Source organism: Thunnus maccoyii, chromosome 17 (assembly GCF_910596095.1).
Source record: "Thunnus maccoyii chromosome 17, fThuMac1.1, whole genome shotgun sequence".
In the NCBI taxonomy this organism is placed as follows: Eukaryota; Metazoa; Chordata; class Actinopteri; order Scombriformes; family Scombridae; genus Thunnus; species Thunnus maccoyii.
In genome coordinates this window covers 10,479,127-10,495,159 of record NC_056549.1, presented here as the reverse complement: position 1 = coordinate 10,495,159, position 16,033 = coordinate 10,479,127, and the positions used below count along the sequence as shown (strand labels likewise).

Genomic DNA, 16,033 nt, shown 5'->3' with positions numbered 1-16,033 from the left:
GGGACGTTTGGTATTTCCCTAGAAAGCATCGCATATGAACCCAAAAGAAAAAAACAGAAACTGTATTTTGTTTCTTGCATTAAACGGTTGCTTTTTGATAGCTTACTCTCTAACTAATCTTGCTTCAAGCACACTTAAACACACTCACAGGGAGGGAGGGTACTATATGTGACACAAAATATGCCTAATTTGTTAACGGGCTAAAACATGCAAAAATACAGGTATAATCTAATAAGACACAAACGCTGTTAAATTTTAATCTGTCTTTATTTATATCTTCGAGTGTCTTAATTTAGACTTTCACGTTGTTTAATGACAGGGTCACGAGGATGAGGTGTTCGTCCTGGAGCCGCACCCCTTCGATCCGAGGATCCTTTTCTCAGCAGGGCATGATGGGAATTGTATTGTGTGGGATTTGGCCAGAGGAGTCAAGATCCGCTCCTATTTCAACATGGTGAGACTCTTGACTACGCTTTCTATCTCTCTCACTCACTGTCTAGCAGCCACACGTGTCCACGTCCGCACTCTAGCTGACGGTGTCCAGATCCTGATATTTTTCCCCTCACATGTCACACAGATGTAATGTTTTCTCACGCAGTGAATCAGCAAAAAGGTACGCTGATTAGGATGTTATTTCCTCACAATCTGCGTCTTCCCCCACCACACATTCTTTCCCTCTCTTTTCCAAGTGTCACTCTTTCTTTCACTTTCTTTTCCTCTCACCCACTCTCGTTTGTCAGCTCTCCCTTTCTTACGTTTCTAACCTCGATTGTGACGTTTTCTCTTTCACTTAATACACTTAGCGTAGTCATGGGTACATGAGCCTAGGATAGAGTGAAATCATGACACCATACTCATGTGCATATGCTGCCGTACATATTCATCTAGCATGTTAATCATTGTAGCCACTGTTGTATTTCCTGATCTTGTCTCTATGGTAACCAGGAACAGCATTAATCACGGCTCCAGAACAAGTGAGTCACTCTGTGTGCTGGTCGGCCAGTACTTGTGTTGATCACAGTTAGTGAATGGTGTTGATTAATACAGAAAAGAGTGTGACGAGATCCATTTCTGAAGAAAAATCTAAGTGTTAAAACAACAAGTTGTGGTTTTTTACGGGGGTTTTTCTTGGAGTCTTGTCGTCACCTCCCAGAAGTCACTGTGCCCAGCCAAGAAATAGTCCGGCTTGTAACCCCCTCAAGTTGTAATTTTTTACACTGTGGGTTTTTGTACAGATTAAACAAAAGTGATATAACATGCTCACTAATTAACACATTATATCACTTTTGTTTAATCTGTTCAAAAAAAAAAAGGAGTGTAAAAAGAGCTAGGCTAAATGTTTCCCCCTGTTTCCAGTCTTTATGCTAAGCTAAGCAAACTGTCTCCTGACTTTAGGCTTACACTTAACAGACAGATATGAGAGTGGTATCAATCTTCTCATTCTCTCATTTTTAATGGAGCAAAGCCTGTAAGTTCAGGCTGTTTATTAACTTGAGTCGCACTGCTACTCACATGTAACATATTGGACTCACAGCATCACGTATCCAACACACCTTTTACAATAAGGCTGTCAGTTTAAATAAACATAATCTGCATATTTGTGCTTCATCATTGCTGGTGCTACTGTTGTCCTTCTTCCAACTATTTGAATTTGTTAGCTAGCGAGCATGTGCCTGTCCCACATATACCAAAGTAGCAGATGATTTAAAGTGAGCTTCAGGTTCGTCTATGTGAGTTCAGTGCAGATGCTCAGTCTCTTCACTGAATAAGGGACAAAGTGGAACAAATTCTAAAGAAATGTTTTCATATTATGATTTAAAAGGGATTATTGTGAGAGTGTTGAAATTTCCACAGAACCAACAAAAGATAACAGCTGGCTGACGGTCAAAACAGCTGTGGTCTTGCTTCTTTGATTTTCTGTTGATCAAGTTTCAGTTTCAGCAGGTGGCGTTCTGAAACGTCGGATAGAGTTGGATTTCAACAAAATCAGAATTGCTGGAAATAATAATGCTGAAAAAATGCTAAAAAAATACAACACACATGGATGTTTATAAACCCTCTGTTTGCTGAATCATAATTGTGTTATATTGATTTCTTTTTAAAGAAAATCTTAGATAGAGATTTATTCTTAAAAGTATTCCAGCAACTAATGGAAAAGTGCTTTTGATCTTGTGACTGAGCCGTACAACCGCTACCACTGTCTGGAATTCCCCTTGCTAATGTAATACTACGATTTACAGTGTACACCTATTTCCCCTCCCACTCTCTCTCTCTCTCTCTCTCTCTCTCTCTCTCTCTCTCTCTCTCTCTCTGTTGACAGATTGAGGGACAAGGGCACGGAGCGTTGTTCGACTGCAAATGCAGTCCAGATGGGCAGCATTTTGCAGCAACGGACTCCCATGGACACCTGCTCATCTTCGGCTTTGGCTCCAGCAGCAAGTATGACAAGGTAAAACAGCCACAAACAGGTTCATCTTGAATATTTGTGCCTGGAATTCCCCCAACAACACGTAATTGAATGTTATCAGTAACTACAAATGCCCCTGTCGTGCCATTTCCTCAGATCAAAGGTTTAAAAATCATATGAATCATTAAATTCTCATTAAAAACATATTGAAGTATTATCTTTAATATGTACTTATAATATACCTTATTACTTTCCACCTCTGCTTCAGATAGCGGACCAGATGTTCTTCCATACTGACTACCGGCCACTGATCCGGGATGCCAACAACTATGTTCTGGATGAGCAAACTCAGCAGGCGCCACACCTAATGCCCCCTCCCTTCTTGGTGGACGTAGATGGGAACCCCCACCCTCCAAGATACCAACGGCTGGTGCCTGGCAGGGAGGGCTGCAGGGATGAACAGCTGATCCCACAGATGGGGGTCACGTCTTCAGGTACAGACACTGAAAGCAGACCCTGAGTTGTAGTTAAAACTTCGGGGTGCTTGTACACTTCAGAGTAGATCTCTGCCTGGGGGTGACACTGTCGTCTTCTCTCTAATCATAGCCCGTCTGTCAAGCCGATCAAAGACACTTCTGTCTAGCTGATCATATTGCTCTCATCGCCTGTTACTTGACAAGAATGTTATCTGTCCTCAGATGTGCTTAATGAGAGGCTTTTACTGAAACTACAGTAGCATCAGCAATTAAAACCAGAATTAATAAAGCAGTTAAAAATCCTTGCAGTGATTTAAACAGAAACAATCAGTAGTTAGTGAAGTACATTAGTAGTGCACAGCGGAGATAGGTAAGGTAGACAAGAGGATAAAGAGGAATCACTGAAGTGACAATTGGATACTACGAAGTCTCGGAGGTTTTTGCCTCACGGTGTATAGAACAGCGTTAACCTTACCTCACCTTGTTGTCGGCTTTTAAAAAGCATTCTGGGTATTGAGGTGACTGTGCAGGATTTTGGGAAAAATCCTTCGTATTTTGTTCCTCTTTGAAGTTGGCAGTAGAGCACTGTGATGTGCAGAGTGTAGGAATTTTTAGCTTGGCTGTGCTAAATAGAAATAAATGCAATAAAGACGTGTGTACCTACAGTTTTCTGTGTGAAGATTGTGGAAGTGTTCTTTAGGACTGTAATACAGGTTGTTTGTTACAGTCTCTCATTGTTTCTCTTTCACTTTTTATGTCACTCACTCTTGCTCCATTCCTGTCTGTTTCAGGCCTGAACCAAGTGGTCAGTGAGCAGGCGGTGGATGGTCCCAGTCCTCTGGATACCATGATCCAGAGACTGCAGCAGGAACAGGACCAAAGACTAGGCACTAATGATTCCCCTACTTCTGCTGCTGTTAACACCAGAGCCAACAGAGGTAAGACCAAATGATGACAGTGATGTCATACTATTGTTGTGTGGGCAGCTTTTATGTGGTATGCACTCTGGTTCACATGCTATGCAAATTAGTTGCAGTGTTTGTTTTCACCTTATTTGGGGCATTCCCGATGTCAATTCAATGTCTTAAAGTCCGTGTAAAGCAATAATAAATATGTGTTCTGAGTTCGTCACACCACAGAAAAATGTGGAATTAGAATGATTGAAAAAATTGCCAATTATATAAAATAGGTTTCAAAATCATTGAAAAACAAGCAGCATTCACTGCTCTGAAACGCTGGGGGCGAGTCTGCTGAAGGAGCTGAAAGCACGGGTCGACTCAACAGCCTCTAAGTTAACAACGCTCATACCAATTTCCTGTATAAAAATACACAATTTAAAATAGGCCGTGTTTGTAGGTGTAAGGCAACCAACTTGGATGATATTTTAAAAAATAAAGTAACATTAGGAGCCGCTGTTTTAATTCAGCACATATTTTGTAGGTAAATGTGGACTTGTGTCAGTAAAAATGTAACTTAAATGACTAGTGAACAAGTGATCCATCACCAATCATTATGTTAAATTGTAGTTTTTTTCACTGGAGTTTGATGCACTTAACGTTACTCACTTCTCTACTGATAAGTCCTCGGTGGCTTCATCGTGGCCGTCACCAAAATCCTCTCCGCTGTGCTTTTTTGGTGAAGTGCTGCCCAGTAAGTGCTCTCCCTCTGGTCGGGGACCTCACAGTCACACAGCCGGTGTTAAAGCCAAAAGCTTGTAAAACTACCCGGTGTAAAAATAGTAACTATGAGTAAGTGCGCTCTAGTGTTTATATAGTTTGGGGGGTTGAGGGGGTCATGTTAATAATAATAATAATAATCACCCCTCTACGTCATAGAGCCGCCATTTCAGTCCCGCCCAAAAAAATCTGAACACAGAAATGGTGAAAAACAGTTTTAACGCCGTAACTCCACAGTTCAGCATGTATAACGTGTTTAAAAAGAAATTTTCCTTTACAGGGACTTAAATCGAGTTAAAAATATTATTCCTAACTTCTAAACTATATTTGAAGCAGGTTTAAACAGAAACTGAGATACCACTTTAATCCAGATATGAAAAGTACACCACACAATACATAGTACTTACTTATAGAGCAACTATATTGTGGAACTAAAAAAAGATAATAATAACATGCATGGTTTATATGAAATACTGTATATAAATACATCATTCCCAATAATACAGAAGAAGCATTTTCAGCATTTACACAGTAAACCTGAAAGATTCATAATAAAGGGCCGTCCACACCAAGAACTATAAATATAACACTAACAATAACAATGTGAGCATCCACACTTATGAATGATAACGTTCTGTAAACAGTGGCGTCAAGCACACGCTGGCGCTCCAGCTGTGTCGGCAGTTTAGGAAAATGGATATTAATGACTTGTTACTGCTGTATGTCGCACAGAGAAAGAAAAAAATAAGATCAGAAGGGTTCACAGGCTGATTCAATGTGTCGCTCAGAAGTATTTTCGGGACACCAGTTGCTGTGATGTTCCAGTATTTACAGACTGAACCGCACCGACCGAGGGTAGCAGATGCTGAAGTGTGATGTGCAAATGTGCACAAACGTTGCGCCGTGGCAGGGACACACAGTATGAGCACAGATCTGAAGTCATTGTTATTCTTTTATATTATAATGGAGAAGAAAGTTCCAGCATCATTGTGTAATAAAGAGAGAAACATTTCTAAAGAAGTCACCCCTGGGTGTCATTCTGCTCCAATTTACAGCGTGTTAGTCTGTGGTGAGAAGGTTAGTCATGAAAGATGACAAATGCAGGTTTGGGTGTTTTACTGGAAATTTCAGGCTAGATGGAGATTTTGTCGTGCCGTCTGGTTCAGGGGATGGATTTTGATTGGCTGTCAGTGTTTCTATTGTTCATCAAATCACCCTGAAAGTGATCCCCAACGATATCGCTCACAGCTGTCGTCGTCGTTATAGTTATGGTTTGGACTCTGCCATCCACTTGAGTCAGAATGATTTTTAAAACTATGTATTTACAGTTATCGTTATAGTTATGGTTGTTGGTGTAGACGGCCCTTAACATTTATCCATTAGCTAATGAGAACACAGATCAAAATCATCCATGTGTCCTTGGCTTTAGTGCTCCTTACATACACATTAGCATACGCTATGATAGTTAATTGCATGCAGCTGGCTTTATTTAAAAGAAAGAAACTGCAACCAGACATGCAATAAAAACAATCAGTCTTTTTATTGCTATTTTGATTATCAATTAATCAGTTAAGCCATTTTTTCTGGCATTTGCTGCTTCCAGCATCTCATGTGAGGATTTGCTGCTTTTCTTTCTCTTATGTGATAGTAAACTGAATATATTCGGGTTTTTGGACTGGACTGAAACAAAGCAAGCACTTTGGGCTTTAGGAAATTGTACAAAACTGTACCAACAATCAATTGATTAATCAAGAAAATAATCTGCAATTTATCACTAATGACAATAATTGTTAGTTGCAGCCTTCTTCCCATTTATTTTAAAGCTACAAATTCTCATTTAATCAATTTTGAGATAGTTTAATCACTCAATTTCGCTTATAAAGTACTGACATGCTACTAAATGATGGACGACAAATGCAAGAGTCTGGTGTCAGCCGTCTCATCTTCATCAAGTATGTTAATCAATGGAACAGTTTCCCAAAAAACAGGTAATGCTGTCGATAAAGTAACTCAGGCCGAGCTCTAACTTCTCTCTCTTTGACGTCTCCTCCCTCAGGATCGGTGGGTTCGCCAACGGAGGTGCACTCCCCGCCCAACGTGGGTCTCCGCCGCAGCGGGCAGATCGAAGGTGTTCGACAGATGCACAGCAACGCCCCGCGCAGCCAGATGGCCACAGAGGGAGACCTGGTGGCCTGGAGCCGCAGGGTACTGGTCCCTGAGCTGGAGGACGCCTCTGTCAGGTAAAACAAACACACACACACGAAACAGATTTCATTGAGGCGGAACCTGTTTTGGCAGTAACAGTATAAATGTGTGTCATGACTTTGCGTGTGTGTGTGTTTATTGTGTAGGAGACAGGTGAACTGGCGTGAGGCTAAAGGGGAAGAGGAGATCAATATTTACCAGTCAGAAAGGAGGAGACGCACCATCCATTCTCTCCCCAAGGAGAGCAGGGTAAGTCAGTTAGTACTCACTCACTCACTCAAACATTGTTTTACAACATCTTTAAAGTATATGATCATGTTTTTCCTTTAAACTTTTTTTATTCAGGAGTTAATGTCTCCAGGACGTGGCACTTCAGCTTATTTTTAATCAAGATTTTTTTCCTCATTTGCATATTCTGACCTCGTGTCCCTAATTATTTTCCCGCTATCAGTTCTTAAATCACTGGAGTTTAGATCGCTTCTGTCCTTCACATTCACCACGCTCCTCTCTGTTGTCGCAGGTTCATCCGACATCAGAGTGTGCTACTGATGAGGGGAGGAGGAGCCAGGGTAACCACGGTTATCACACTCGAGCTGCCATGGAGGAGACGAGCCGCCAGAGCGCCGAGGCTGCGGACGACGACGACAGCACCTCTGAGGTAGATACAGTACTGTCGCTGCCTGGTTTTGAATTTAGTTTTATTCTTCATGGGGTAATTACTGTATGTGGTAAGCCCTTTAAGAAGTTCACAGACTGCTGGCGCTATGAACATGATCTTTTTTTTCATCATTTTCAAAAAGAGTAACTTCAAAGCAGACAATCAGTCCAACAGTGTAATAAATACTTAAAAATGAAAACAAGAAAAAAAAACAAGAGTCTAATCCTAATTTAGGTGGACCAACCCCAAAGAGGGTCAAGCATCGAAGGGTTAAAGGGGGTGTAGCTCTTCTGGTCACCACGTCATCTCTTGCTTATGTCCATAGCAGATTATGTCTAGTGACTACAATGAACACACTCCTTCCTTTTCATTGATTCTTTCTGTCTTTTTGTGAATCTTTGTGTTGATCAGAGTGTTCACATAAAAAGCCGTGTGTTTTCAGGGAGAGGTGGAGGTACGGCAAATAAACGGACACTCAGAGGAGGAGGAGAAGGAGGATGAGGAGAAAGAGCCCTGGCCGGATGACCACAGTAGCTCAAGGTGGGCTACATATAGTATCTCACGCCGATTTATCACATCAACTATTATCTACAGATACGCAAACATATTGTATGAAAATCAAAACATAAACAAAGTCAGATGCATCTGTACATTTTATCTTTTCTCTGTGATGCGTCTGCAGCGACTACTCCAGCGATTACTCAGACTGGACAGCGGACGCGGGGATCAACCTTGAACCGCCCAAGAAGAGCGTCAAAGTGAAAAAGAAAAGCAGCGGCTCGGAGGAGGACGGAGAGAAGAAGAGGGATCCGAAGAAAGAAAGAAAGAAAGACAAAGCAGACAAAGATGGCGCATTACCAAAGAAGAAGAAGCCAAAGGAGAAGAGGAAGGTTTGTTATTAGTAATGTAATGTTGTGATTCAAAGTATATATATATAAGATCTTAAGATTTACAGAGAAAAACAGTTACATATGCAAAAATTTAAATCCCTGGAAGCGATGTGAGTGAGTATTGATTCTGTTGTGTGTCATTCAGAGGACAGAGTTTCAGGAGGAAGGGTTAACTCTGGAGGAGTGGCTTCCCTCTGCCTGGATTACAGACACGGTTCCCCGGAGATGTCCTTATATACCCCAGATGGGAGACGAGGTACACACCCCCTTGTTCCTGTTACAGCGTTTTCACCACATGTGCACCACATGTCTGCTTACACCAAAACACAGGCTCAATGTTTTACGTAGCAACATGACCAAATGTGTAAAAAGCCACGTTTGCAGCCACAAAGCTGTAATGCTCATTAAACATCAGGAAATTAGTTGAAAGAAAAATTGAGTTGTGGATCCTTATCACTAGTGGAGTAAAATATTTACATTTTGGCCTGAGGGTGATGCTAGTGTATGGTGTTACCTAAATTAAAAGTTTTTTGGCCACTCTGGGACAAGCTGTGAACACAACATTGACATATGATTACCTTAAAAGTTGGAGATTGTGTTAACAAACAATTGCCTTTATATATCCAACAGATATATTAGCAATTATTTAGAGTTGTGCTTCATGTGCTTAATGTTGCACTATGTTAACAAGCTAGCTGCTAACATTGTCCATTTTTGCAAAACAATGAGCTGAAAAAGTCTATAAAGCTCTGTAGAGCTGAGGAAGCTGCGGAGTCACGTGATCCATTGTTAATATACAAATATTGATTATAGTTTTAACTGTGCTTTGTCAGCCTTTTTTTTTAGCCTTAATAACTAAGCTGTGAGCTGTATGCTAGTATTAGCATGCTAATGTGTCAACATCATAGCATATTTCATTATCACCTCAGATGCCGACTTGAATTCCAAAGAGGGGAAGAGCTCATAATATGTCTGTACCTAATTTCAATATATTTCATTCAGACAAACTGACCACATTGTTGTCCGTAGCTGCTAGTGTGGCTACAAATATCCTTTCAGTATGTAGCAACATGTTTCAGATTTCTAAATAGAGTTGAATGCCCCAGAGTCAGGAAATGTACTGACAATATATACATGACACAGTTTGAGTTGCTTTATTCTGACTTAATATTTGAAATGATGGATGTGTGTGTTTGTGCAGCTGTACTACTTCAGACAGGGCCACGAAGCCTATGTGGAGATGGCCAAACAAAAAAAGATTTACAGCATCAATCCCAAGAAGCAGCCCTGGCACAAGATGGAGCTACGGGTAAGGAACACTTTGACAAAGATGGATTTAAGACTCTGAAGAGAGACATTGCTCTTTAGATCCCATGTATCTAGAGATTTATACAATCTCTTTATTTTACCTTACCACTGAAGATAAACCCCTTATAGAAACAGTATAGCCATGTAACAAAAAATCAATACGACATTTAAGAATACTAAAGTAAAAATCTGTTCTAAAATTAAGACTACCCAGGAAATCTCTCTGTAAAAACAACATCTTTGATGCATTAAACATCATATGCCAGATCCTGTTTTGAGATCAAGAGACATTTTGGGGATGTAATATTCGCAGTGATATTTCTCTTTTAAGGATGTTGAGTTTCAAAGGAAAAGCTAAACAAACAAAAAACCCACAATCTCCCCAGTAATACAAGGAAATACCCCATGAATTGCTGCAACTGCCACCTACAATGATGTAATCATTCACTGTTGTTTCATTGTTATCACCAACTCAACACACACACACACACACACACACACATATAGGCACACAGTCATGTACACCTGTTAGTGGCATTTCTTCTTCATTAGAGACACTTGTCTGGTTTCACTTTCATGTGGACTTTAATCCCTTTCCTGTACTAAAAATGTCCCTCTACTGAAAGAAAAATGTCTATATGAAACCGTCTAAAAAAAGCACCATCAGACACTTGAACACTTAAAAGTAACAGCGTATAGGATTGCATTTTTCTTTTCCATGCGTGGAGGCTGAAATAGCAATTTCTGTGAAGACTGTGAGCCATAATGCATTGCAGCAACAGTGTGCACCTTTGTGAATGTATTGCCTATAGCGTGTGAAATGTAGCGTATATCTTCTTTTTGTAATTTGAACAACCAATCATGACAACACTAAAGCATTATTGTCTCCCAATCTCATTTTTTTCTCCAGTGTCATTGCTAACACTCTCTGCACCTACATATACACTGACACACTGAAAAGAAAATGTATCAATAGAAAGTTAAAAGTAGTGCATTGAACTATGTTTAACTTAAGGAAATTAGTTGTGCTGATTTGCTTTGTTTGTTTTTTTTATTTGTGTTGTTCAGGAGCAGGAGTTGATGAAGATAGTTGGCATTAAGTACGAGGTGGGTTTGCCCACACTGTGCTGTCTGAAGCTTTCTTTCCTCGACCCGGACACCGGCAAACTGACCGGAGGATCCTTCTCTATGAAGTAAGATACTCAAAAGAGCTTCAGAGGGTCTGCGGCTTTTAAATAAACCTGACATAGCCAGCGCTGCAAATGAGCAAATGATCTATAAATATTGAATATCAACTTATCATCTGTGAGAGTAAATGTTGACATATCTTGACTCTCTCTCTCTCTTTTCATCATTTTCTCTGTTTTCAAAATGTAAAATACCAATGAACAGTTGCCTAATGCTGTTATAAAATGTCAGCGTTACAACATGGGGGGTTTATTTTACCGAACAGTTCGTTAAAGTGCAATCATCAAAATAAGAATGCTGAAAAATCTCATATAAAGTCGTACAAAATGTTGCATTTTCTTGTGTAATTGAAATGTAAAAGGCACAAATTACCGGATACATATTTGAGGACCGAGCATTTACCGCATATTTATTATGAAATGGGATTTTTTTCGACCTGCTTTTTCTAATGTGTCTGGTACCCTTGCTTTTGTTACATGGTAGATTTCCTACATTAAATTTTTCCATTAAAACAATATAGAGTTTTCCAGTGCCAATACTGTGTGAAACTGTTTTCCTAAACTATTCCCCTAATCTAATTTCAAATATAACAAGTCTTTTCTAAATTAATTCCTATCTCGACTCAAGACAAGACTCCTAAACCATTAATCCCAGTAATCTTGACTGACATTATAAAGTAAAACTGTTACCGCTATCTGCTACCACCAGTACGTGCCTATTGTCTTACATATCTGTTGTACACAGTTAAAGTCATGATGATACTTTTTTTTTTGTCATGTTTGCGTCTGCAGTCTTAGGCTTCATTTGTACATTTTTTGGTCACGTTGCAGATACCACGACATGCCTGATGTAATCGACTTCCTGGTGTTGCGGCAGCAGTTTGACAACGCCAGAAAGAGGCAGTGGAGTATAGGTCAGCCGGTTTTGTCTTGTCATGTGTGATAATTGTATGAAATATATGTCGGATGCGCTCACTATTTCAGGTGCACTCGATTTATAAAGTCAGCTGATCTTTGCTCTGTTTTGTGAAGACCTAAATAGCTATGTGATCTCTGTACAGGGGACAGGTTTCGGTCAGTGATTGACGATGCCTGGTGGTTCGGGACCATCGAGAGCCAGGAACCCTACCAGTCCCAGTATCAAGACAGCCTGTTTCAGTGCTACAATGTCTGGTAAGATCTCTGTTTGGATTTATTCTATTTGCAGTAAGGTTGCACAGATAGTCACATATTTAATCAATACAGTCTCATTTCCATGATGATGCATTTGCATTAGCAAGTAGATCCGAGTGTTTTTTCTCATTTTTACACATTTTTTCTCCAAGTTGCATCATCAAATGTTTCCAGCATTAACCCACATGACAGACCGCACAGGCAGAGGGGGACAGAAATGAAAAGAGGAATAACAAAAAAACAAAACCGAACTGAGTCAGAATCAAGGACACCTCGATTATGATGATGATGATGATGATGAGAAAGGGGACTGAAGTTCTAGGAAAATCCTTGTTTGTATCACAAAAAGGGTCAGGTCGTCTGTTTTTAGATTCAAAATGGTCACCTCTTTACTGAGAAAATCCTGATTCATGTTTTATCCACTGTTGTGCTGCACTCATTTCCAGTACAGGGCGAACTAAAAAAAAATGCAACTCATGAAGCCATATTAATCAGACAAATTTCACCCAGGATTTAAGACACTGATTAATCTAAAGGACTGAAGTTGGCTACAGCAGAAGTGTGAAAAGTTTGACTCAGTTTCTATTTAGTCAAGTGGAGAGAGCACAGTTAGTCACTTGGTATAAAAGTGAATCCCGGGATTGAACGAGTGTGAGATAATGACTTTCCACACAACACAAGCAGGATACAGAAATAATAGACGGAATAGCTGTATGTGATTGTGCCGCTGACACCTGCTCTCATAACCCTAACACCAAGTCTTCAGTCATTCAAGAAACCTGATAAAAGCTCCGTGGATGACGGACTGGATTTTGCCAACTAAAAGCCCCCTTTGTTGTCAGCGACACTCCAATTTGAAGCATTAATAATCATATTGTCTGTTTGAGTTGTTTTCTCTTCTCCGTACTGAGTGCTTCACGGTGACACACTATTTGAAAAATCCTTGTTGGAGGAGAAGAACATCACTGCTTGCAAAATAGTATTAAAAAAACAAACAGACTAGAAGCAGGCTTGTAAACTAGATGCGATAATGCTGATGACTCACATCACGACAATGTCCCCCATCTAGCTGGGATAATGGAGACACAGAGAAGATGAGTCCTTGGGATATGGAGCCCATCCCTGATGATGGTGAGTGCCTGTAATACACCCACAAAACAAACAAATTTATTTTCTTTACAAATTCATAATTTCAAAAAATTTAAAACTGTAAAACTCTTTCTCTGTGTAGCCACGTTCCCCGACGAGTTGGGCACGAGCGTACCGCTGGTAGAAGAAGAGCAGAAGGAGCTTCTGTACGTCCCTCTGGATGGAGAATGGGGCTGCCGCACACGCGTAGAGGAGTGCGAACGCATCATCAAAGCCATCGACCAGCTCTGCACACTTGGTATGATGTCATCACGCCCCTTAGAAAATAACAGTCCACTTCTGTCATGTGAGCCAGGATGATGTGAAGTTAAGGCGTGAGGGCACATTTCTTATAAAGCAACACGAGTCACCACTCTGAGCTCATCAGCACGAGGCCAGTAGGGTTCTCGGATCATATGTTAAAAGGAATACTTGGTGCCAGATATTGAGGTGCTTGCTTGAATTCCCGTTAAGTGATGTAATGTCATATTAAGCACAGACCATGTACTGTATTACTGCAATACTTCCTGTGAGAGAAAGCTGATCTGAGAGCTCCCTCTAGTGACAGTTTGGAGACTTAACCACACATGAGCGCTTCATGCTGCAGTTGGCTCACATGACAAGATTTTAGCTTAATTCTTTTAGGTTTCTTTTTTAACATCTAAATATAGTATAGTATCAGGATCAGCCAGAAAGTCTTAAAGGTAAAGGCATGAAGATGTGAGACATGCACTGTCATTGTAATATCTGATATACTCATGTCCTTGTGTTTGGAAAGAGACAAAGATGTTCAGCTCTGTTAAATATCCTCCCTCAAACATGTCATCCTCAGATGTGGCAGCACCATTTGCCTTTCCAGTGGACCTACAAGCTTACCCCACGTACTGTACAGTAGTGGCCTACATCACTGACCTCAGCACTATACGCCAAAGGCTGGTGAACCACTTCTACAGGTACCGAAACATCTGTTTAGGATTTTAGCATGTGTATGTGTCAAAGAGAGAGAATTCACACACTCACACGTATTCGTATTTCCCTTTCAGACGACTATCCTCTCTGATGTGGGAGGTTCGTTACATTGAACACAACGCCCAAACATTCAATGAGCCGGGATCGTTCATCGTCACTACAGCCAAGTTTGTCTCTGACCTCATGCTGCAATTCATTAAGTGAGTATGTCCTATGTGTGGTATCATTAAGTCAGAATCTTATATGTTTTTTGAGGAAAATTAACTGCTCAGCATCTGTAGCTTATATATTTTATTATTATTATAACAAAAATCAGTTATCTAGCACTGTAACATGCTTAAAATTCAACTGAAAATGGCAGACAAAGTCAGACAAGTATTGAGCTTTTTGGGTACATGCACATATCTTAAGAATGAAGATAGTTTTTATTTTAAACATTTGCCCGAGTTAGATCACAGAGTAATTTCTGCTCTCTTCTCTTCTTGTTTTGTTCCTCAGGGACCAAAGTCTGACAGACCTCATGCCGCTCTATAAAACTATGAAGAAGGCGACTTTCTCTGACTCTGAAGATGAGGTGTGTTTGCATATAAACATGTGTACACAGCGATTTGTCTTGTCTGTCCAAACAAAACAGTAATTGCTGATATTAATTAAAGGGTTTCTCGCTAAACCAAAATATCGTTTATGTAAGATGAATATGATAGAACACAATAGGTTTTAACTGTATTTTTTCCCTCATTTCCTCTGTAGGATGATGAAGAGGACGACGAAGATACTAATACACCTGGAACATCCACACGAAATCACAAGGTCACACATCGAGTTATCACCACATAGACAGAATGTATGCTAGACTGCATCTAAAGAAGAAGAATAGTCTGTTTTGTATCAGCTTATTGTCTTGTCATGTTATGTTCAGGCTCGTCGACCAATGCAGCGCCAACGGCGAACCCGACCTCCTTCATACGACCCTCAGGCATGGAGGGGACGTTGCAAGGAGTTGCTGGACCTCATCTTTCAGTGTGAAGACTCCGAGCCCTTCAGAGAACCTGTGGACCTACAAGAGTACCCGGTACTTATCCGTGCTTTCTATGTTCAGAATTGCTCCCAAATACATTCGGCCTCCTTAGAAACAAACTGAATTATTCTGGTTAAGCTCATCGTGAGTTTTCCATTAGGGCCGTACGGGTTTGTATTTCCAGTTACCTTTTTTGGTCCTTGCTACGCAGTCAGCCTGGGACACAAGTGGCTACAATTCAGTTACACACGGGGTGGTATTTGTGGCTAAGGGATTGTATGTTCTGAAGAACAGCCATCTTCATTCACAGCTGAAAACAAGATTAAATCTAATAGATGTTTGAATTGTAAAAGGGGGAAAAAGTGTGAAGGGAAAGTACCCTGAGACTTCTGCGGTTTCAGTGAGCAAGAGTTTTGTTGTTTACACAAAGAGGGGGATTTTTTTTTTTTTTTTTTTCAAGAAAATTCCAGTAAGAGATTTCAGCCTGTGTGAAGGATATGGTACCACAGAATCATTTGCCAGCTCAGAATCAAACTGCTTTTTTTTATGAATTTCTGAAAACTGTGATGTGTAATTTTGTCACTTCTTTACCCTCCCTTTTTTCGTCTTCCTCCCCTCTTATGCTGCTCTTACCTTTTGAAAGCTGTAATTGAAATATCTTAACTTAACTCCGCTTCTCTCAGGACTATCTGCAAATAGTTGAATCACCGATGGACTTTGGCACTGTTCTCAACACGTTGACAGAAGGAAAGTACCAGTCTCCCATTGAGCTCTGCAAAGATGTCCGGCTCATTTTCAGCAATTCCAAAGCTTATACGCCCAGTAAAAAGTCTCGGGTGAGTGAGTGAGACACACATGCGCACACACACACACACACACACACACACACACACACACACACACACACACACACACACACACACACACACACACACACA

At 40.4% G+C, this 16,033-nt stretch overlaps 1 protein-coding gene across 1 annotated transcript in view; it reads left to right on the top strand.

The window, feature by feature from the left end:
• LOC121882210 (pleckstrin homology domain interacting protein) overlaps positions 1-16,033 on the top strand; it is a 35,419-nt gene that overhangs the window by 13,726 nt on the left and 5,660 nt on the right. The window contains exons 15-36 of the mRNA XM_042390267.1: positions 320-454; positions 2,321-2,449; positions 2,676-2,901; positions 3,675-3,821; positions 6,616-6,799; positions 6,911-7,013; positions 7,285-7,422; positions 7,865-7,962; positions 8,105-8,312; positions 8,458-8,568; positions 9,514-9,621; positions 10,689-10,813; positions 11,639-11,721; positions 11,869-11,980; positions 13,050-13,111; positions 13,212-13,367; positions 13,941-14,061; positions 14,152-14,277; positions 14,576-14,651; positions 14,828-14,887; positions 14,997-15,149; positions 15,779-15,931. Coding sequence (XP_042246201.1) covers positions 320-454; positions 2,321-2,449; positions 2,676-2,901; positions 3,675-3,821; positions 6,616-6,799; positions 6,911-7,013; positions 7,285-7,422; positions 7,865-7,962; positions 8,105-8,312; positions 8,458-8,568; positions 9,514-9,621; positions 10,689-10,813; positions 11,639-11,721; positions 11,869-11,980; positions 13,050-13,111; positions 13,212-13,367; positions 13,941-14,061; positions 14,152-14,277; positions 14,576-14,651; positions 14,828-14,887; positions 14,997-15,149; positions 15,779-15,931 — 2,814 coding nt within the window. The remainder of the gene's footprint in view (positions 1-319; positions 455-2,320; positions 2,450-2,675; positions 2,902-3,674; positions 3,822-6,615; positions 6,800-6,910; positions 7,014-7,284; positions 7,423-7,864; positions 7,963-8,104; positions 8,313-8,457; positions 8,569-9,513; positions 9,622-10,688; positions 10,814-11,638; positions 11,722-11,868; positions 11,981-13,049; positions 13,112-13,211; positions 13,368-13,940; positions 14,062-14,151; positions 14,278-14,575; positions 14,652-14,827; positions 14,888-14,996; positions 15,150-15,778; positions 15,932-16,033) is intronic.